This window comes from Triplophysa dalaica, chromosome 14 (genome assembly GCF_015846415.1).
Source record: "Triplophysa dalaica isolate WHDGS20190420 chromosome 14, ASM1584641v1, whole genome shotgun sequence".
Taxonomy (NCBI): domain Eukaryota; kingdom Metazoa; phylum Chordata; class Actinopteri; order Cypriniformes; family Nemacheilidae; genus Triplophysa; species Triplophysa dalaica.
The window spans coordinates 1,675,902-1,698,546 of record NC_079555.1 but is presented as its reverse complement, the minus strand read 5'-3'; the positions used below and the strand labels follow the sequence as shown (position 1 = coordinate 1,698,546).

At 40.0% G+C, this 22,645-nt stretch overlaps 1 protein-coding gene across 1 annotated transcript in view; it reads left to right on the top strand.

Annotated features, from left to right (window-relative positions):
* Window positions 1-22,645, top strand: part of LOC130435372 (F-BAR and double SH3 domains protein 2) — a 55,693-nt gene that overhangs the window by 21,396 nt on the left and 11,652 nt on the right. The window contains 8 exon segments of the mRNA XM_056765954.1: window positions 6,641-6,720; window positions 7,207-7,351; window positions 7,439-7,572; window positions 11,393-11,447; window positions 11,543-11,671; window positions 18,611-18,733; window positions 19,004-19,099; window positions 22,470-22,586. Coding sequence (XP_056621932.1) covers window positions 6,641-6,720; window positions 7,207-7,351; window positions 7,439-7,572; window positions 11,393-11,447; window positions 11,543-11,671; window positions 18,611-18,733; window positions 19,004-19,099; window positions 22,470-22,586 — 879 coding nt within the window.

Genomic DNA, 22,645 nt, shown 5'->3' with positions numbered 1-22,645 from the left:
CGCTGCCCCCGAGGACAGATCTCTTCCAACGGACCGGCGTGTGGGAACTCGCTGGAGGCTTCAGATAATGTTAGACGTGTGTGGTCTCGTGGACGTTACTAGTGTTCATTTAGCGAGTGGTAATTTTGAGATTTTGAAAGATTGTACAGGGACTCGCCAAATGGAAACGAAACTCCAATCCCTACCAGTAATCCAGTGAAATTGTTGTGCGTGTGCCAGCGCTTTGCTGGAGGACGTGTCTGTGGTCTGGATCTCTCAGAAGGGTCATTAAAAATGTGGGCTGAAAGGTCAGAGGTCGAAGGGTGAAGGGGGGATCAAATGCTTGGTCAGTGTTGCGCTGTGTCCAGACCGTTGATGTCAGATGGGGTTGTGTGAGTGGTATAAAGAGGAGATGAATTTGGCTTCGACACCGCCCCCTGTGTCTGTTTTCTGAACCTTCATCTATACTCCATCTTGAGGCCTTATGCACCTGTTATTTTAGTCTTGTTTTCTGTATCGTTTAATCGCACATCAACTTGATGTAATAAGAAATAAACTCCACAAGTTTATTTCTGATAAATCCCGACGTCTGTTTTGAAATATTGCCTAAGGTTACCCACATTTCATCAGTGTTTCATCAGTCGCACGTGCCTGGCCCGAAGTGAACTTGTGTTTGGTTATAATATTAAACATTTATGTTATCAATATCTATTAACAAATTAGTATTAATTTATATTCATATTTAATTGTATATAAATTGTATTGAATGAAAATAAAACCAGTCCACAGTTATTGATTCTTTGCAGAGGTCTACTGTAAGTTAAGTTTCGGCCACGTAACGTATGTTTATGTCGTTGCCGCTGATCCCGTCTACACCTCAGGCCCTTGATCAGTTTTAAGACGCATAAGGTTTTTAAACTTCAAGCGGAACACCCTAACAACTCCTTAGCAGCCGCTATAAATGCCCTGGGAACTACACACAAGTGCTGTCATGGTTTAACATGCAAAGCACATTTTCTTTATAGAATGTGGTTGTATATAATTTATGTATATTCTCTCTCCGGTACCATTTGCATCTTCATCATTTTTGACAAATGTTAATTTAAACTAATTCAGAAAGATACCTCGCAGTCTAGACTCTCACTGGACAGACCTCAGAGCTGTCTCTTTTTTTCTTCTCGTGGTGAAAGCAGGAGAAAATAGCTTGCCATGTATTTCCTTTCATGAGGAATATGAGAGGAACTATCAACATATGGCAGGCAAGAAGCCCGGGGCACAAATGACCGTCTTACCCTAAGCATGTTCCTTTCAGTCCAACACAAAGCATATGTAGTGCATGAGATGTCAGACTGCAGCCCATTAGAAGTGCTTTGAAGTGAATCTGAACACATTGGGAATTGTCTTGTTGAAAACATTGACCGGAAACACCATCACTTCTCTTCATGTCAAAAGTCTCATTTCTTTGCCCTCAACCTGCACCAAAACTTTACATAACTGAGCTATCTTACATCACAGTAACATACATAATCAAGCGAATTCGATAATTTATTTGTATTATATATTACTTAAGTCTACCCTTGTACCCAGCACTCCACTTTACTGTATTTTACAGCGTATAATTATTTCTGCTCTCAAATTTCATGCTTTTCCTCACAGTTTCAGTTTTACTTTTAAGGAAATGAAACCAATTCATTTCTAAGATAACGACACCTGTGATGGAGCTTGATGAACCTAAAACATGGAGGTTAAACTTTGTGTTGATGTTATCACATCCTCAGATGTCATAGTGCATCGAAATCTAAAACTGGACGATTTCTTTTTTTTCTTTATTCTCCCTTAAGTTTAGTATGTCGAGGTGATGTTTTGTGTTAAACAGTAGACTTAAATGCTTGTGTCCCAAACCAAAGGCCTGTTTTAGAGTAAAGCCTATATATTAGGACGTTAAACGTTTGCAATTTGACATTAGGTTAAATTAGGGCTGTTCAACGATAAATCACATCCAGAATAAAATATATTTAGTAAATATTTGCATATATATATTAATACTAGTTATGTATAATTTAAATTGTATGTAAACATTTTATAATTTTCTTAAATATTTATGTTTAAAAATCTTAATGAATGTGCACAGCGCACCGACATATATTATGTCTTTAATTCTGCATGCGATTAAGGAACTGTCATAGGTAAATAAAAACGTATTACTGCAATGTCATAGAAACTGTAGGAATATTATTTGCTGTTGTGCTTTACAGTTAATATAAGAGTACAAAAAAGACCAGACGCATTATGGCAATGAGGATTTGGGGAAATTTCATTATGCCAAAAGGACCTTTATGGTCGTTAAAATACAATTTCCTATTTTTATTGCCCATTTATTTTAATGCGACTCATATTTTTTTGAGATATATATTTAAGTAATATCTGCTACTCTTGTGTTTTTTGTCATTTCTGTTCTTGTTACATCATAAAGGCCATGGGCTTTTGGACTGGTTCCCAGTGCCTTAGAAAACGTTAAAAAGCTCAACAATAGACCGTTGGCCGTTAAACATGAACGAAGCTTTACAGTCCCAGAGGTCCGTTCAGTCGTTTAGTGTCAGTCAAACTTCACACGGCACATTAATCGTTTTCCTCCACACTTGCCTCTCTGCTATTTGCCGTGTGCCAAGCCGCTCCGTCTGTCGGTCAGTGCCAGGCCAGAACTGACTGAAAGCCCCCTCACCTCTCGGTCCAGAAGCGTGGAGAATGAGTGCACGCCGTCCCTAGTTGAATGAACTCTCACTTCACTAAAACATAGGAGGCCAGACCTGTCCATTGGCGGAAAATCAAAGAGGGCAAACGGCGCTTTATCAGAGCTCAAAGGCAGTTCAGTGCCCACTCAATACCCCTATTGTCCCCCGGAAAGGGGACTGGCCAGGTCGGGCCGGTTCTGGAAACTGACCGCACAATAGAGGAACGCACAAAGAACAGCCTGTGCGGAATGAAGCCTCAAACGTCATGCCAAAGCGTGCAACACAAACACAGAACACGACGGACCCTCCGGAGGAACACATGTCTCGGCCCAGGGGTCTTGTCTGTTTATTTAGCTTGTTTTGTGATTTTTAAGTTTCGGTTTCCTGTCTTTGTGATGTTGATTTTTTTGCACTTTGCTTGTGGGTTTTTCCTTGTAAACACCTCGAGTCTCTCTTTCCATTATTCTAACGGTCATCTGGGTTTTTCCCCTGTCCAACACTTCACCCTACACCCTTATTTTTTACAACCTCACCCTTCTTTAAAGCCAGTGACAGTTCTCTGTTGTATCAGTTGTTACTGTTTTTTCTTCACTTTTGTCCATTTCAGCGGTCTTCTGATGAAAATTTTAAGTTCAATTACATAGGCATGGAAAAGCACACCTCTTTCTGTATGACTTGTGATCTCCTTCACCAGTTGCAGCAACTGTGTGTGACACATTAAAGTTGAATACGTCTTTTTTAAATTTGAACAAAACCTTAACTTCAAATATCAAGAGTAGAAAAAAAACTTTCTTTATCACACGCAACCGCAATGTTGAACAGTGTGCTGTGGTGCACAAGTGTCTCTTAAAGGGACAGTTCACGCAAAAAGTAAAATTCTTCAACATTTATTCACCCTTATGTCGTTCCAAATCTGTATGACTTTCTTCTGCACAAACAAAAGAAGATATTTTGAAGAATGTTGCCAATCAAACAACATAGACTTCCAATACAAGAACCCAATACCACACATTTCACAAGATATCTTCTTTGGTGTTCCACTGAAGAAAGAGTCAAGTTTACAAATAAATGAGAGGATTTTTATTATTGGGTGAACTGTCCCTTTAAATGACTTCAAATTTAAACTTCAGATGTCAAGATGCTGTTTCGGTGTTTTGAGTTTGAAAGATGCTTTTGGAAAAATGCTTGTCTTGTCTTGTCAATAAATTAGATTGTGTTTTGCTTGCAAACAATCTGCTTTTTATTTCCAGCATGTTTTGTAAAGTTTCACATCTTAATTTCATATTTTAAGACTCGTCTGCAGTGTTTTGTCTTGTGGTGTAGCCGCTGAACTGACTCATTGGTTATTTTAGCACCGAGTAGTGCAGGAAAGAGACGTTCTTTCACACTTTTTTATTCTCTCACTCTGTTTTGTCTGCGCCGGATATCCTGCTGTTGGGCCGACCGCTCCAACCTCTGCCTGCTCTCACGAGCGAACAGGAAGTGAGTGTGTGTGTGTAGCGGTGGGGGCTTCCTGTGTGCTTTTTGCTACCACACCTATGCCCAATAATGGTCTTTTTAACACAGTTCCCAACACATTCACGAGTTCTGTTTTCTCTGGGAAAACACCGCTGCTACTCCTTGTATAATATATTATAAGAACATATGTTCGAAAAAGGTCCGTGTTATCTCCCTAGACCTCACAGGAAGATCACTCCAGTTGTCATGACAACCCCTCCTCCAGGTGTTTATGGTGAAGAGATGGTGTGGCTGCCTGTAATTACCTGAGATTGACTGAGGCAGTCATGAATTAACTTCTGCGCTTCAGTAGATACAACATATATGTGCAGACTCTCATTAAGATGGAGGAAACGGAGAAGCTCGTTTGTGACCGTTTGTAAGACAATGTATAACACGACTTCACAGGAAAGAATGTAACTATGTAATGAGGTGGGAAATTAGTCTTATTTTGTGTGAACGTGGAAAGTCTTTTTTAACAATGATGAGTACAAATGACATTAGTGGCCATTAACTTTTGTGATTGATTTTGAATTAATTTATAGTGCGGTCCAGTTGTCTGGCAATTCGTTACATTCACACCTCAGTTGCGTCTAAAAAAAGAAGAGCGGTGCTGTCGACATCATGCAGGTCCTTCTGGGAAGGGTGTAGGTTTTTAAGTGGTTACCTTTTTACCTGTACATGCCCAGTTGTGCAAGGCGATGTCCATTTTTGGCATATCGTCCTTTATTCAAACATATTATCAAAGATAATATGTTTAATGATGCATTCTTGTTAATATTAAATAATACAAAGATAAAATTATCAAAATGATGCATTCTTGTCGTAAACGGAAAGTTTAGTTTTCAGATGATTAGGTTTGACAAGTAAATGCTTGTCAAGAGCCAGCAGAATGAGTGCTGTAGTAAAAACCAGAGGAAAATGAAAAAGGTATAAATAATTAATATAACTGCTTTTATTTTTCTGCATTTTCGTGTAATAAAATAAAACCCATATTCCCTGACACGCTTTAGTCTGCCTTTTTTTGCCCTGTGGACCTTTGGCCGCTACACCTTTCCAAAAGTCCTTTCCAAAAGTAAACAACTAGCCTCATACTTTGGTCTACAGCACATCAATATTTTATATTGTTTATTAGTTACATTTTTATCTTCATGTGATTGTGTGTAAGCGGTGTTTAGTATAATCCACTTGTAGTGAATGATGCAGAGGAAGACGTCAGGTCAGCTGAAACAGGCCCGTGTCTGTAACTTCGCACCGTTGAGAAGAACGAGCTCATTCTTCTGTCTCATTCCCCGCTGCTTTCATCCGCATACACACTGTAGATGCTCTGTGCTCGCAGCGAGCGCCTTTGAGCTGTTGTTTGCTTTGTGGGAATCGTGCAGGTGTGGACGGACGGAACTGAAAGTCATTGGCTGATCAAACTAACTAGCACTTTCTCGCTTTGGTTAACGCTATGGTGGTAGACGGATGTGAGTTTTTAAAGGAGTAATTCACCCGAAAATGACAGTTCTCTCACCGGTTACTCACCCTCATGTTGTTCCAATCCTGTGTGCCCTCATTCAGGGAACGCAAAAGAAGAGATTTTCGGTTTGGAACAACATGAAAGTCAGTAAATGAGGAGTTTTACTTTAATTAACAGTTAGGAAGTGAGTCTGCTGTGTGTCTAGTTGTGGAACTGTTATTTTTAACAGAGACCTTACAATTTCATCCTTCACAATCCTTTCTTCATGCCAACAGAAACGTGCGTGTGTGTCTGTGTGAGCGTAACAGTGAACATCTGTGTGTCACTGGAAGTGTGCATTTGTCGCTGGATTATTTTGTGTGTGTGTTTGTTATCTAATGTGTGTGTATCTTACTGAATGTGTATGTGTGTCATTAAATGTGTGTGTGTGTGTGTGTATGTCACTAAACGTGTGTGTGTCTGTTACTTAATGTGTGTGTATCTTACTGAATGTGTATGTGTGTCATTAAATGTGTGCGTGTGTTTGTGTGTCTATAAACGTGTGTGTGTTAATAATTGTGGGTACGTGTCATTAACACATTTGTGTTACCTAGTGTGTGTGCATGTGTGTTTGCCTGTGTTTGTGACCGTGCATCACTGAATGTGTATGTGTGCATCACTGACCTTGTGTTTGTGTTTAAGTTGAATTTGGGTTTTGCTTTTGCTGTTTTCATAAATACACAAAACAAGACAAGACAACAAAGTTTTGTTTGCATACTTATACTAGGAACCTGGAGTGTTTATAAAGTAAAAACACACATTAGAACCATAAGCATCAACTTCTTTCTTTCACATGATTTGAAAAATATCAGTACCATCTGGTTATTTCTTGACATGCATAATATTAGGACAGAATGTTGAATGTGAAGCAGCATAAGACGAGGAATGCAGTCTGGTTTCTGACACAGTTTTCTGTCTTAATGTTTTTCAGGCCCTGCAGAAGTTGGCGAGTCAGTATTTGAAGAGGGATTGGCCCGGTATCAAACCAGACGACCAGAGAACCGACTACAGGTGATTTCACTCATGATCCTCCTCCACAAGTTTAGAACGTGATCACGAAGAATGTTTTTTTGATGTTTTATGACTGACATTTTTCCTCCAGGCACACCAACTTGCAAGCCGTAACTCGCTCAGTTACTGTACACAATGACGGCTTGTCCGTCACAATAAACCACATGTGTAAAAGAACATCACTATCACAAAACAACCACTGAAAACTGTGTAAACTTGCTCTATAATGACGGCCAAAAATTCTATAAGTTTTCCTGAGATTTCAGTGGTACCCCTTAAACATCTTGAATGTGTGAAATGATCACAACTGACCATGTGAGCCCAACCTTTGCCTTGAGAACAGAATTACTCATTCAAATCCAAAGGAATCATATCATATTGTTTTAAACATGCATATAAGCAGTCATGATGTTTTTTATCAGAGATGTACAATGTTCACGGTTACAAAAGCCGAATAAACCCTAAAGAATATTTCTTCTGCCGTAGGAATGTGTATGGAGTGTGGAGAGCGTATCTGGAGGGCACCGTGCAGGTGACCCAATCGCGCCTCAACGTCTGCGAGAACTACAAGAACGAGATTTCGGAGCCGGCCAAAACCGTTCGCTTCTACAAAGAGCAGCAGCTGAAGAAGGTACATCGAGCTCTCCGTATGAAAACGTGTTCTCCTGTGTCCTGCTCTGTTACTAACGGGTCCTTTCTTTGTCCTCTCCGCCCGCAGTGTATTGAGCAGCTGGGCCGAATCCAGGCGGAACTCCAGGACTCTGTGAAAGATCTGGCCAAGTCCAAAAAGAAATACTTTGAGTTGGAGCAGATGGCCCAGGCCGTGCGAGAGAAGGCTGACATTGAGTCCAAGTAAGCTCCTCTCCGGGAATGCGCCTTTCTGGGGCGTTACGTCACCATAACCCAGTTCAAAAACAACTTGAATGGATGGGCTGTCGGACGACTACTGGACCACCCTTCAGTGGAACACGGAAGAAGATATTTCGAGAAATGTCTCTGTGGTTTTGTGTTCATACCATGGAAGTCAATGGAGTTCAATGTAGTTCGGTGACCGACATTCCTCAAAATATCTTCTTTGGTGTTCTGCAGAAGAAAGAAAGTCCTACAGGTTTGGAATGACGCGAGGACGAGGAAATGTCCGAGCTTCAACAGAACCGACTAGTTGGCATCCGTATCCCTCATGCAGTTGATGTGAAAAGCTGTAGCATTTGTCTCCCAGATCAAAGGGGCGGCATCGTGAACTCCGTGTCCGCAGCCCTGGCAGTGTCATTCGTCCAGATGCCTTCATTAAATATGCATCTCGCTGGCGGATGAACAAGCCCCCTGCAGGAAACACCCCATTCTGTTCAAAGCTATTTATTAGCCCCGTACAGAAACACACTCAAGTTAAACACACTCAAGCATCTCTCGCTCGTCTTCATGGGCCGTTTGTATCCGACCTACAATTGGCAATCTTCTGTCTGGACAGGATTAGACGGTGATGAGAAAGACGAGTCTATGTGTCTTGAGCTCACACAGAATTACTTCTATTGATTCGCCTATTGACTTTGCACCGCTTAGCATGGCTGGCAGTAAACCGGAATGAGTTTGTTAGTTATTCTCAGCGAGAAGTTACGGCTCTTTGTGTTTCTAATTTCACGCAAAGTTGAGACGAACAGGACTCCCGAACAGAAATCTAACTACGGTTACTGTGTCGGCGAGTGCACAACTTCATATTTCATCTAGTTTGTCTGAACCCTGCAATTATAAGATTGGTTTATGATCGTGTTTTACGGAGACAAATCAAACTTGTTTTCAACTCATACAGATGCTTACGCAGCCCTTCAACAACATAAGCAGGAAGTATGATCCGTCCGTCCGTAGTTGTAAAAAACGCTCTTTACTCATTTTGAGCTATATATATATATATATATATTAGTGGTGGGCATAGATTAATTTTTTTAATCTAGATTAATTCCAAGATTAATCTAGATTAATCTAGATTAAAATGGCTCATTTGAATTCTGCCGAAGGCATTCAGAATATGTGTGCTACCCAAATAATGACTAAAAGTAAGTCTTTGAGAACGGGTTTCTCAAGCCAGGTGGCGCATTAGACCAGGGGCTCATCTCCTGTTTCCAAAATGCATCACAAACTGCTTGAGAAAGCTGTTCTACTATGATAATTGGTGATGAAAATTAAATTATGTTCAATAAGATGAACTTGTGTTTACTTCCGCATTAGCTAAGGGATGATTTCCGTTTAGGTGGTACTTGAGACTGGAAGAGCTCCTACAGTACATTTACATTTAGTCATTTAGCAGACGCTTTTATCCAAAGCGACTTACAAAGAGTGAGGGAGCAACAAGCGATATGTCATACAGGAGCCATAATACATTAGATCTCAATACAAAGTTACTGGTTTCAACTAAAGCTAGACCACTACCTGTTGAGAGAAAGTGTTTTTTTTAAACCAATTCCGCATTGCACAATGTGCAAACAACCTTAGTCTTGTCGATGTTTCTATTGGGAAGCTTCTTAAAAATTAATATTCCCTGAAGCAAACCCGGCGGCTTCATAGCATGTTAGCACGTCACGTTTGATGCGGTAATTTCACAGTAACGTTATGTTGTGACCAAACGCGAATGGCGCCTCAAGCGCGAGTGATTTATATGTTAATGCAAAGAGCCAATAGACCTACTTGCTGCGCGAATCGCGCGAATGAAGCTATATGGGGAGTCTGCAGACCTGGAGCATGCAGTTTTGCGCCCCCAGGCAGTTTTACGCCCTGCAGTTTTACGCCCCTGCTGTTCCTTATTTCTCCAGTAGGGGGAGTTGATTGACAAAGTAAAATATGAATCAAACTGCTAACCAAATATCTTTAGTTACCATTATTTTTTGTTGACAATGTAACGATATGCAGAACAGTTTAAAATATTTGTAGATATCTACTAACGGTCTTAATACACAGTTTAGAGGAGACAATTGATTTGCAATTGCAAGTGCAAAGTGTTTTAGTGAATTGAAAAATTAATAATACACACAGTTGGATCAGATACTTAGTACAAAAATAATATATAATATAATGTGGCCTAGTTATATACAAATATATATATATATAAGACTTGAGTGTTTGTTGTGAATGTATAGGCATGTTATAAAGTTACCTTCAAATAACAAGACAGTACAACTGCATGATCATTTAATATTTGTTTAATTATTTCCAAGTATTATTACAAACGAGATCAATGAGATTAATTAGCCAGCCAACAACTACTATTAAGAAAACAAGATGGATTAATTGAGCACTAACAATCACAAACGTGATAAAACCCACATAGGGTGCTCATACAATTTAATCCAGATCATTAAATTGAAATATAAAATGGAAAATATCAAGAGGTATATTGTATTTAGAATAGATAATGGGATCATCTCTTTAACCACTCAAATCAAGATCCATATGGGACTTATGTTTTCAATTTGAGTTTGAACATGTTTGTGGTTGTTGGTGCTCAATTATTGATTTTTTTATTTAAAAAAAAACTTGAGTATGTGTGCAGCTAAACTGAAATGGTTTATATATAATATATAATGCAAGTTGACAGGGTCAGAAGAATACCAGGACAGGCCATCTCGCATTGACTACGGAGACAAAATGAGAATAAATTATAAAGAAAATAAATATGAGAATGAGTAAGAGATATCGAGTTGGCCTACACGTGGTTAGCTAAGGCTGATCCAGAGACAACATTGACCTGGTGGCCAATAAGTATTAATTGTATTGTCTTTGAGTTTAAATTACACTCACCAATATCTATATTATATATATGTTAAGATGTTTAGATTAATTCATAACAATATCAATTAATCGTCAAAAAACGATGCATTGTTGGACCAATTCTTAGTAACAAAAACGATTATTAACCATACCTCTAACTCCCGATAGACGATGAAGTTATCTTTTAGGTCTGTTCTGGTGGTTCATAATGAACAGCGAACCCCTACTGGAGAAATAAGGAACAACAGGGTCCTAAAACTGCACAGGGCGTAAAACTGCAGGGGCGTAAAACTGCATGCTCCAGGTCTGCAGACTCCCCCTTCTCGAATGAAGCCCTGGTTATGAGATGATGAGGCTGCTTCTGCTTCCGCGAATGACGCGAATCACGCGAGTTGAAAAATCTCGTTCTCGCCCCGTACAGTGCAGTTAAACTGGTATACATCCGCGCTAAAATATCAAGGTGAAAGTCATCATAGCTTGCGTAGTATAGACCCAGCTCCCAACCCAACTTTGAGAATAGATTAACGGCGACATTTTTTTTAACGCGCGATAATAGTCTCGGCCCACCACTAACATATATATATATATATATATAAGACTGGCGCTGCCTGGCAGAAGCCCCTCCCAAAACTCAAAATGTTCAAGCGTACAACTACGTGCGAACAGTGCGATTTATTCACGCAAGTCGCATTTGGTGGGAGCGCTTTAGTAGCGGGCTTTATTCTTAGTCTTCACATCCCATGACAAAATTTGAGCTTTACAAATCTTCTTCCGTCCTTCTCAGGTTGCAGGATCGATTCACTCCAGTATGATTTATAATGTTTCCCTCCTCAGCTGAACTGGGTTTTTGAGTTGGGATTGATTTGATTCGCTCCTGATGGCTCTGATATGAGTGTGATTTATATTCTCACAGGTCAAAGCTCGGCCTCTTCCAGTCCAGGATTAGTTTACAGAAGGCCAGTGTGAAGGTAAACATCATATTCTCGTTGGCTATAAAACCGGATCTGCTAATCTTGACAACACAAAGTGATGTCCGGATTGATTTGCTTGTGTGTGTGTTCAGTTGAAAGCCAAGAGAAGCGATTGTAACTCAAAAGCGACACACGCGAGGAACGAATACCTACTCACGCTGGCGGCGGCCAACGCACATCACGACCGCTACTATCAGACCGACCTGGTGAACTGCATCAAGGTGAGTTTGACAAGAAGACAACAAACATTTAAACTGAGTTTAACTCATCACAGCTAAATTAGTCCTATTATTTGTTTGAAGGGCACTGCAAATGTTGGATTTATTTATCCAACATTTAAAAAATATATATTAATTTCATTTTGTATAAATGTAAATATTAAAGGTGATTTGGAAAGGTGCTAACTTTAGCCTGCTAGCACTGAAATTATAATCCCACCCTCTATGCGATTCGCCATCCAAAGCCACGCCTCCTCCAAACACATGAATGTTTTTCGTAAATCCACGTAACGAATTACAAACTAAATCCATTAAATTCTTCTGGAAGCATGTACATACCTGCCCAAAAGAAAGAGAGCAACCACGGTATCGTCTTTCAGACCCTTTGTCTGCCGGAGCTGTCTCCATCGTGTAAAAGCTCCTCTTTCATGATGCAGACGTTTTTTCATCTGTGCTTTTTAAAACACTGACTTTCATTTTGTAGATTTACTTGTTGTCGGTTCCGCCAGAAAGTTTGGTTGTCCGCCGTTCCCCCTACATTGGCACAGCGGACATGAGCGCGCTGATGACGTATGATGTCTGCGTGAACAGGGTGCGCAGTGGTATGCAAAATATGTTAACTTAAAATGTACACATGACCAGTCACAGCGTTCGTTTTGTTTGGGCGAAAGTTTTTTGGTCCTACGCCTTTCTAATATATATAAATAGTATTTGACCACTATACTTTTTGATTGCTATCCACCAACATGACATAAAAATGTTCTGGACGAGATAACCCACCCCTGCCATCAACCCATTTGTTGCTGTTCAAATCACCAAAACGGTAACACCTCTAACCCCATCTTTCGCTTTGTCCATCCTGTGCACTGTGCACCTTACTGCTGATTGGCTACAAGGTTGTTTTGGTACTCGGCCCGACTTTGACTAAACAAGCGTAATTCGGAAAATCGGACACCCCAATAAAGGTTAGTTTTCTTAAATATGAAAAAAACTCTCATTATAAAAACAACCATTTAAATTAAGATTAAAAGTTTAGAAAAATTAAGTATGTTTTCATTTGGGTGTATATATATATAGGCTATATATATATCTGTGATTTCTGTTTGGACATCGGACTCTGATCTCTGTGCTATTTGCATGAGTCACGTCTGTTGATATGAATCATGGACATTGGGTCAGATGGTGATGTCACAGATGGGCAGATGAAACTTGTACTTCCTGTGTAGATATCATCACAGGAAAAAGCTCTGTTGGAGAGAAGAAATATCAGTCCTGTCTCTTTAAGAAAATAGTTTTCTTGTTTCTTTTGCAATGTGTAAAATGACTTTAATGGATTATTATAGATCTCAAGGTTTTTGTTGTTGTATGTTTTAGGTAAAGATAGACATTTTTTTGTGTGTTTGTGAGAAGCATGTCTGGTATTTGGTTTATTCTGCCTCATTTTCTCAGGGTCACATCACATCACATTTCTATTCTCTCTCTCTCTCTCTCTCTCTCTCTCTCTCTCTCCTGCTCTCTCTCTCCTGCTCTCTCTCTTTCTCTCTCTCAATTTCTCTATCTAGCTCTCTCTCTCTCTCTATGTCTCTCTCTAAATTTCTCTATCTAGCTCTCTCGCCCTCGCTCTCGCTCTCTGTCTTGCTCTCTCTCTCTCTTGCTCTCTTTCTCTCTCTCTCTTGCTATCTTTCTCTCTCTTTCTCTCTCTCTATGTCTCTCTCTCTCTTTCTCTCTCTCTATGTCTCTCTCTCAATTTCTCCATCTAGCTATCTCGCCCTCGCTCTCTGTCTTGCTTGCTCTCTCTCTTGCTCTCTTTCTCTCTCTCTCTTGCTATCTTTCTCTCTCTTTCTCTTCTCTCTCTCTATGTCTCTCTCTCAATTTCTCCATCTAGCTATCTCGCTCTCGCTCTCTGTCTTGCTTGCTCTCTCTCTTGCTCTCTTTCTCTCTCTCTCTTGCTATCTTTCTCTCTCTTTCTATTTCTCTCTCTCTATGTCTCTCTCTCAATTTCAACTTAAGTCTGCTTTATTGGCATGCAAAATTGTAGATTCATATTGACAAAACATTTGCAGCTGGGCTGCGTACAAACAGTGCAAATATGTAAACAAACGAAAAGAAAGATAATTACAGTAATAAAATAAAGAGTTATGAATGTAGTGCAACTGAAAGTGATTCATCTCTCTCTCTCAGGTGACATTTTGCTCAAGCTCACACATCTAAACTTTCCTCATGATTTTAACAGACCTAATGTACCGCCCACTGCGGTCTGTACAAGTGTCTGTTTAATATGTTTTCTATCAAATTATTCAGCCGGTGAAACCCGAGAGTCTTCTGTTCTCATGCAGTCGGGTTAGTGAATGTGTTACCAGTATAAATCTATGTTTCATGTCGACAGACTGACACTGGCTGGAGTTATGGCCTTATTTAGTGGTGCAGACACTTGAAACAACTCTTGAATTCTTCAGCGTCCGCCCTGATCTGGAACTTTTGGGACACATCTATGAGAATGTACTGGCCAAACTGACCGCCCCAACCCAAAGATACACATCTCACAACATTTCTAAAGCTGACCTCAGAGTGGTCCCAGCCCACAGCCCTTCTCTCTGCCCTGTATCTTCCTGTCCGATCTATATACTGTCAACTTTCGTAAAGGTCGAAAATAGTTCACAGAACATGAACAATATAGAATTAATACTAGGAAAAAGAGAAACACTTCATGTTCAGCATTCAGCATATGAGAGAGATGAGAGATTGGATTTTTTTTGTATGTTTTGTTGTTTTCTAATATATAAACTCAGCAAAAAAAGAAACGTCCTCTGACTTTCAACTGTTTTTACTTTCAGTAAACTTAATATGTGTAAATATTTGTATGAACACTAAAAGAGTCAACACCATAAGACATAAACTCAAAATGTTTCACAGACATGTGACTAACAGAAATAGAATAATGTGTCTCTGAATGAAGGTAGGCTCAAAATCAAAAGTACCAGTCAGTATCTGGTGTGGCCACCAGCTGCTTGAAGTACTGCAGTGCATCTCCTCCTCATGGATTGGACCAGATTTGTCAGTTCTTGCTGTGAGATGTTACCCCACTCTTCCACCAAGGCACTTGCAAGTTCCTGGACATTTCTGGGGGGAATGGCCTTAGCCCTCACCCTGCGATCCAACAGGTCCCAGACGTGCTCAATGGGATTGAGATCCGGGCTCTTCGCTGGCCATGGCAGAACACTGACATTGCTGTCATGCAGAAACTCACGCACAGAACGAGCCGTATGGCTGGCGGCATTGTCCTGCTGGAGGATCATGTCCGGATGAGCATGCATAAAGGGTACCACATGAGGGAGGAGGATGTCTTCCCTCTACCGCAAGGCATTGAGATTACTGCAATGACAGCAAGCTCAGTCCGAGGGTGATGTGATATACCGCCCCAGACCATGACGGACCCCCCACCTCCAAATCGATCCTGCTCCAGGGTACAGGCCTCGGTGTAACGCTCATTCCTTCGACGATAAACACAAATCCGTCCATCACCCCTGGTGAGACAAAACCGTGACTCATCAGTGAAGAGCACTTTTTGCCACTCCTGTCTGGTCCAGCGAAGGAGGGTTTGTGCCCATAGGCGGCGTTGCCATAGAACTGTGACCTTAAATGCCTTCTCTCTATAAGCTGTTAAGGTCTTAACGACCATTCCACAGGTGCATGTTAATTAATTGATCATGGTTAATTGAACATGCATGGAAAACATTGTTTAAACCCTTTACATTGAAGATCTGTAAAGTTATTTGGGTTTTTACAACATTATTGTTGAAATACACAGCAAAAAAAGAAACGTCCCTTTTTCAGAACTGAGTTTATTTTTTTAAAGGAAAATAAAAGCAAAGAATATCTCCCATGAGGGGTAAGGGAAAAAAGTTTGACCTCTTTATTGAAGATTAAGATTTCTGGATTATTTTTTCAAAACATAATTTGACTTTAAGAAAGCAGGTCATTTTGATTCCATACTTGAGTTCTTGATACAAGAAATGTAAATATTGGAACTGGAAAAAAATAGAGATGCATCCATATTATTATGTGTTGTTATTGAAGGGCAAATTCTCTGTTCCACTCAGCTGCCTGATGGGCGTTTGACCCCGGGCGATATGAATGAAATATAAATGCTGAGGGCGAGAGAATCTGGATTGAATTATTGATCGGTGGAGGGTCAGTGCTTTAGGCCCACCAACTGCCGAATGTCAGCCCCCGCTACAGACCCTCTCCTTATTTCCTTTGGACTTGGCTGTACCTTGGTTATGGTCAAAATAGCAGATCTAATGTTATGATATTAATTGATGAAAACCTCTATCATACTTTCAGATTCCAGCAGTGGTCTGTGTGTCACTGGCAGCTGCTCTTTAGCGCCCCCTGCTTCTTGAATCTTGGTGACTTTTTGCAGTTTCAAAGTTTATTGGCAGATGGATTGTTTTTTGTGTGTGTTTGTGTGTGAATGTGTGTGTGTTTATGGGTCGAGGTGAGAACATCATGTGCTTCTTAGATGCGTGTTTGAGTGTGTTATGAGCTCTCAGTCCTGTTTTTGTTTGTGAAGCAGCTCTATGAGAACACTATTGTGTCATTCTTCTGCTTTGGGTTTTTATAGAAAGTTGACATTTACTGACGACACGCACACACACACAAAACCTACCTTCCTTCCTTAAAGGACTATTCACCCAAGAACCCCCCTTGTGTTCTTCAAAACTCTTTTATCTGTGATCTACATATCACTTTGTCACTTTCTTTAAAGAGTACCTCACATATGTTTTTTTAGGCCCTACGGTTTACATGTGGTTGGATGTCATGTATATTATATGTGTAGATAGAGATGGCGGCGATTTAACCGTACCAATTTGAGCCCGAGTCTGACGAGGAAGCATCAGAAGACGCTTATCCACACAAACTCCACCACGACTGGAGCAGGATGTTTGTCAGTGGCAAGTGACAACTCTTGTCATAAAAACACCCAGCGTGACAACATGCATGTTGTGCTTTTGCTCATCAATGAAATAAAATATTATTTTTCTTAAAATTCTGTTAATACGTTAGTTATACTATTATTTCGCACCAATATTATTAAAGCAATCTTCGGTGAAATGACGTGCGCACAGTCAAACCCTGGGGTTATACTCCTTTGGTATCGTTTGAAAAATGAATTGTAACCATTTTTCCTCAGACGACTTAGTTTCACACCGTAGAACACAGGCTCTAGACATGATACACACGCATCACGAACGACTATGTATAGTGACGTAGATATGGAGGTGTTCTAGTTCACAGGCTCGTTTGTGTGATTCAGAGTCGACTCCCATTTTTACAAGCAAATAACTTTGTTATTAATTCACCTTCAGACTTACAACTTGGCAGACAGCTTACTTTCAAACACGGCAACATAACAGACTGCATGAAATGTCATTTTCATGATCTCATGCTACCTTCTCTTTAAGACTTTATTTAAGATAAACATATAAAGATAAGTATAGGATTTGTAGCTTTAATGCACTTATAGTTGCTTCGGGAAAAAAAGCATCTGACAGATAAATGTCAAAGTGCGCATAAACTGTTTGCAGTATGTAGCAAGTTTAGTCTGGCATGTGTATGTGTTTTTTGTCACATGTATAAAAATACCTTCGGGACACCCAAAAATGAAACAAATGACTGTGTACTCACGTTTTTTTTAACTACCATAGTAGGAAAAATGTCTTTATACATTTCTTTGTTCTGTTGAACACAAAAATATATATTTTGGAAAATGGTGGAAAGCACCGTTCTCATTTTTCAAACTATGGTAGTCAATGGTGGCCACGAACTGTTTAAAAACGATCATTCTTCCAAATATCTTTCTCTGAAATGTATAAATGTATGAAAAGAATATATGAAAGGGTTCCTTCCATGACAACAGCTTCTATGTATAACTAACAGACAGCAGTAATGTGCATCACAAGTTTATATTAATTCTTGGGAAACATTGTGGATGTTGTTGTGTGTGTGTGTGTTGAGGTTCATTAAATCTCTGTGTGAGGCATTTAAGTGTAAAGTGAGGCATTTAAGTGTAAAGTGAGGTATATTATTATGTTTGTTCAGCTGATGGTGTTGTTTGTTTTGTTTTTGTGAGAGAGAGAAGGAGAGAGAGCACAAAGTTTTCTTGTCCATCCGGGTGTTCTTATAACCCCTGGACACATGAATGATCCTGTGGGAATATATTTAAAGTGTGTGTGCGCGCACAGTCATGACAAAACCTGGAAGTGTAAGATCTCTCGCACCTTTGAAAGACAAATCATTCCACAGTGTGCCGGTCTTATATGAACCCCGCACTCCGCTTGGTTCACGGCTCACGCACACACACACACACAAACGTTACCGAATCTCAGTCTGGTGAGTGGAGGTGCTCGGGACCCTATCAAAAGGAAGCGTGCACGTAACGGGTCAGTCTTTCTCTCCCTCTCTCAGTCTGAGTCTGTGTATCCGGAGAGCGCTGGCACCTGCCGTAACCCGGCGGCACCTTGTATCCACGCTCAAACCTGTGTGCACTGTCAGGCCTCTGTGGCATTTCCAGTCCTCCCACAGCAAACAGTCACACAAATCAAAGTCTGTTTCCAGAATGCATTCCTTCCATGTACTCCAGAACACGGAGGAAGAGAGAGAGGGCAGAGGTTTTTGTTTTTGTGGCTCTGGAATCTGAACTGGATGATCTTTCTCAGCAGCTGCCATGATCCGGACGAGTAAACGACACGGGCGTCTGTTCATTGCAGGTCTGCGAAGAAAACATCTCATGCTTTCTCTTTCCTACAGCCGGCTAAAAATGCACCACGACATCCCACAATGCACTAGTAGAGTCTATCGGTCAATCATGCCGTGACGTCTGAGCACACACGCGTCTCATCTATTTAGTATAAATAAGATCTGTGATCTGTGTGTCTTTAGGGTCTGGAGGGAAGCGTGTACGACCATGTGAAGGATTATCTCGTATCCTTTTGTCGTACTGAATTGGAAGCATTTCAAGCCATCCACAACACCTTCCAGTTCCTCCTGGAGAAGTCCAGCCGGGTGAGTGTCTCTCTCTCTCTCTCTCTCTCTCTCTCCATTCCCAGAAATAGATTCCCTCTGCCAGTTCCTCATTATCATCTCCCCTGTGAAGAAATCCCTACACACACACACTTCATGTCTTGAATGTGCTGACAAATCTGTCTGCATGCTCCCCGCCCAATGGCTCTTGATTTTACATACCACTCACATTAGGTATTGTGTGTGTATATAGATGTTATGTGCACCTCTTACATTATCTTTAGATGTGATCTGATGTGTTTTTCTCTGCAGGTTATGCAGGACTTTAACCAGCAGCTGTTTCTGCAGGAGAACCCCGTGTTTCACAAAGAACAAGACTTTCAGTTCCAGCCCTGTGACAGCGATATGGTGAGAATCACACATGTGTTTAAAAAGCACAGCTTCTGTTTCTGTAATGGCAGAGGCACAGGTTTGTGAGACCGAGCCCGACGGCAGGTTCTCATTTTTTCTCATGCTGTAAAACAACACAAATGCAGTCTCTTTAGAATTAACAGAATTGTCATAAAATTCACTTCTGGTTTTCGTCTTTCTTAACATCATATTTATTGGTTGATTGGGATTAATTGGTTTTGTTTTGTTATTTAGTGGGCCAGTGCTGGTTTTTCTCAGATTTTCTGTCTGCTTTTTAAATCGTGTTGAAATGTTGAAGATTTTATTCATTGTTAACAGCGTCAGCGATGCATACAGCACAAGAGCGGCAAAAAAAAATCCCTCACTAATTTCATCGTCAGCTATTTTTAGCGCGACACATCTGAGAGGCTCTGGGAACAGAATTTCTTGTTCCTGTGTTGATGTACAAAACATCCTGCGTTCTTTAAATGCTCTTCTGTCGTCTGCTTAGCCAATTTACTGAACGTTCTTTAAAAGTTCTGCCACAATTCTGCTCAAATGTGATCATCATTTATTTGATTTTATATTTCTATTTATTAAATGATTTACCTCACTTTCTTAAAAGGATAGTTCACCCAAAATGACATAATAGGACAGGACATCCCTGAGGCTTTTGACTTTCAAGTTTTTTTTAAACACATTTTGTCACATTGTATGTATAAAGTAATCCAAAAGATTCAAGTGTGTTACTAAAGGGCAAGTTCATTCAAAAATGACAATGCTGTCATCCTTTACTCACCCTCGGGTTGTTTCAAACTTATATGCATGTCTTTATTCTATGAAACACAAAGAAAGATATTTGTAAGAACGTTTGGCATTTTCAGTTCTGTGACTTCATCCACTACCATAGTAGGAAAAAAATATTGCACCTTTTTTGTTCTGTTGAAAAATGTTTTTGTTCTGGGGCACCTTTGACTTCATTTAATTGTTCCTCCTATGGCAGTCAATGATGTCCCAGAATAGAAAATTGTTAACATTCTGCCAAATATCTTTCTGTGTGTTCATCAGAACAAAGTCATTTCTACAGGTATGAAATGACATGAAGCTTAGTGAATGTTTCTCATAATGCTAAACGATACGTGTGCGAAAACGATATTTTAAAATTATTTAGGTAAATATAACACCAAAACAAACCCACAAGAGCACTAAAATAAGATACGATGACATCCATAACTTCTCATCTCATTGGTTTTGTGTCTTGTAGACATTTTTGGGTGAACCATTTCTTTAATAGTGTTATACCTAATTATTTAAATGATTAACGAAAAATAAACTATACTAATAAATAGGGCTGTCAAAGGATTAATCGCGATAAATTGCATCCAGAATAAAAATTTGTGTTTACATAATATGTGTCCGTGTATTGTGCATATTAAATTTGTATTTATTAAAAGAACATACACGTTTATATATATTTAATAACAATTTTAGATGTATTATTCATATTTACTAATAACTTAAATTACATATAAACGTTTATTCATTTTATATTTTTCTTAAATATATGCATGTATGTGTTTATAAACACAACGTTAATACGCACAGTACACAGATATATATTATGTAGACACAACTTTTATTCTGGATGCGATTAATCGCGATTCAACTTTTGACAACCCTACTGATAAACGAATGATTGTCGACTGAAAATGGTAAATAAAAGTATGGTTTTATGGCTGAAGCATTCAAAATCTCTCTGTCTCTCTCTCTCTCTCTCTCTCTCTCTCTCTCTCTTTCTTTCTTTCTTTTATTGACTGTTGTTCTATCCTTTAGTCTCGTTTTAGAGAACCTCAGTGGTTGGTAGCTGTTTCTAAGCATCTCTCTCTGACTGCTTTACTGTTTCTAACTCATTTTCCTCTCTCATTTTCCAGTCTTCTAACACTTCTAACCTGCACGTGTGTGTGTGGTGTGTGTGTGTGTGTGTGTGTGTATGTCTCGTCTCTGCTGCTCTCTGGCTCAGACTCTCGGTTCCGTTCAGCGGTTGGTGGACATTGAGCCGTCGGCCGTCAGTGTGATGAGAATGACTCTGGCGCAGGTACACGCCGTCAGCTGATCCTCATGTCCCATAATGCCTCGCTCTCGTGCGGTATTATCATCTCCGTGTCGTGTGCATGCGTGCCGACACCGGCTCTTTTACGTGACAGTGGTTTTCTCCCTGTGGAGTGTTTTATTGAGCATCCGGTCTGAACGCTTTCAGATTTTCCACCTATGCAGAAAGCATCGTCCATCTCCCAGAATGCATCTCACCGTGAGTCTGCAGCAGAGACACATGGGATTGATTAGGCCTTAAGTGAGCGCTACACAAACAGATGGAGGCCTGCACACTGTCATGTGTTTTTGCCAGCGGACTCGGGCTTCCCAGCATGCACAGCACGTTGGCCTTAGGGGGCACGGAGAAGGAAAACAGGAAGTCGAGAGCACGGCTCAACAGGAGAGTCTGTGTGCATGTATTTGTTTTAAAGAAGCGTCTGTCAGCTGATGTTGACATCAGATTGATGCGGCAGCGTTGAGTAGTGACTCCTCCGTTAACGTGATTGAAATGAGTTTGTATTGACGTGCCGTCAGGCTCGCGACAAATAAACACACACGTCTACACGTGTGCACGTTGCATCATTCATTTTGTTATTCTTGCTGAAGAATGACAGCGTAGCTTGACTATTAACCATTGTGTAACTATAAAACACATACTTTTTGTTTTAATTTGTATTAAAATCATATTAATCGTAAATTGACTATGGTCTCACCATAATCACCATAGTTTCACCATGGTATTGGCATTAAACTACTGTAATAGAAATAGAAATCAATCTGCCAAACATGCTTACTACATTTAAAGAGTTTGGTTGCAAAATTAGATTTTGATTTAAGCCATAATAACCCAAAAAATACAGCTAACTCATACAATAAAACACAATAAAAACATAATATCGTGCTTTAAAGATCTCATTTTGAACCAAACTCTTAATTTTTACTATAGTAAAACCTTGGTTAATTTTCCTAAAGCTTTTCCTTGAAGTCATGAGATACAACCTACCCCAAAAAATTGTTATCTTTGGATAAAAGAATTATACAGCATTGTGTCCTCAAGACTGACATTTAAGACTGTTAAACTTCTGATAATCCAGTCGAGTTCATTTGTTTTAATTAAAACTGATTAAATATTGTGATTCAGTTTTGTATAAGAGAGGGTAAAACAGTCTAAGCTCTCTGCATTTCTTCTGGATTTTTAATTGTAAATGTAATGAGTTCAGACTGGCGGGTCTGATCTTCGACCTGCGATTCAGGCAGGTGTGTGTTGCCGTGGTAACCGGTCCTCCGTGTGTTTCAGAGTCGGCAGCTGGAGTCGGAGACGGGCACCACCGAAGAACACAGTCTCAACAAAGAGGCGAGGAAATGGGCCACGCGGGTGGCCCGCGAACACAAAAACGTCATCCATTACAAACGGGTGAGAGGCGCCACGTCATACACACATCCAGATGACATCACGATCAAAACTTCAAAATA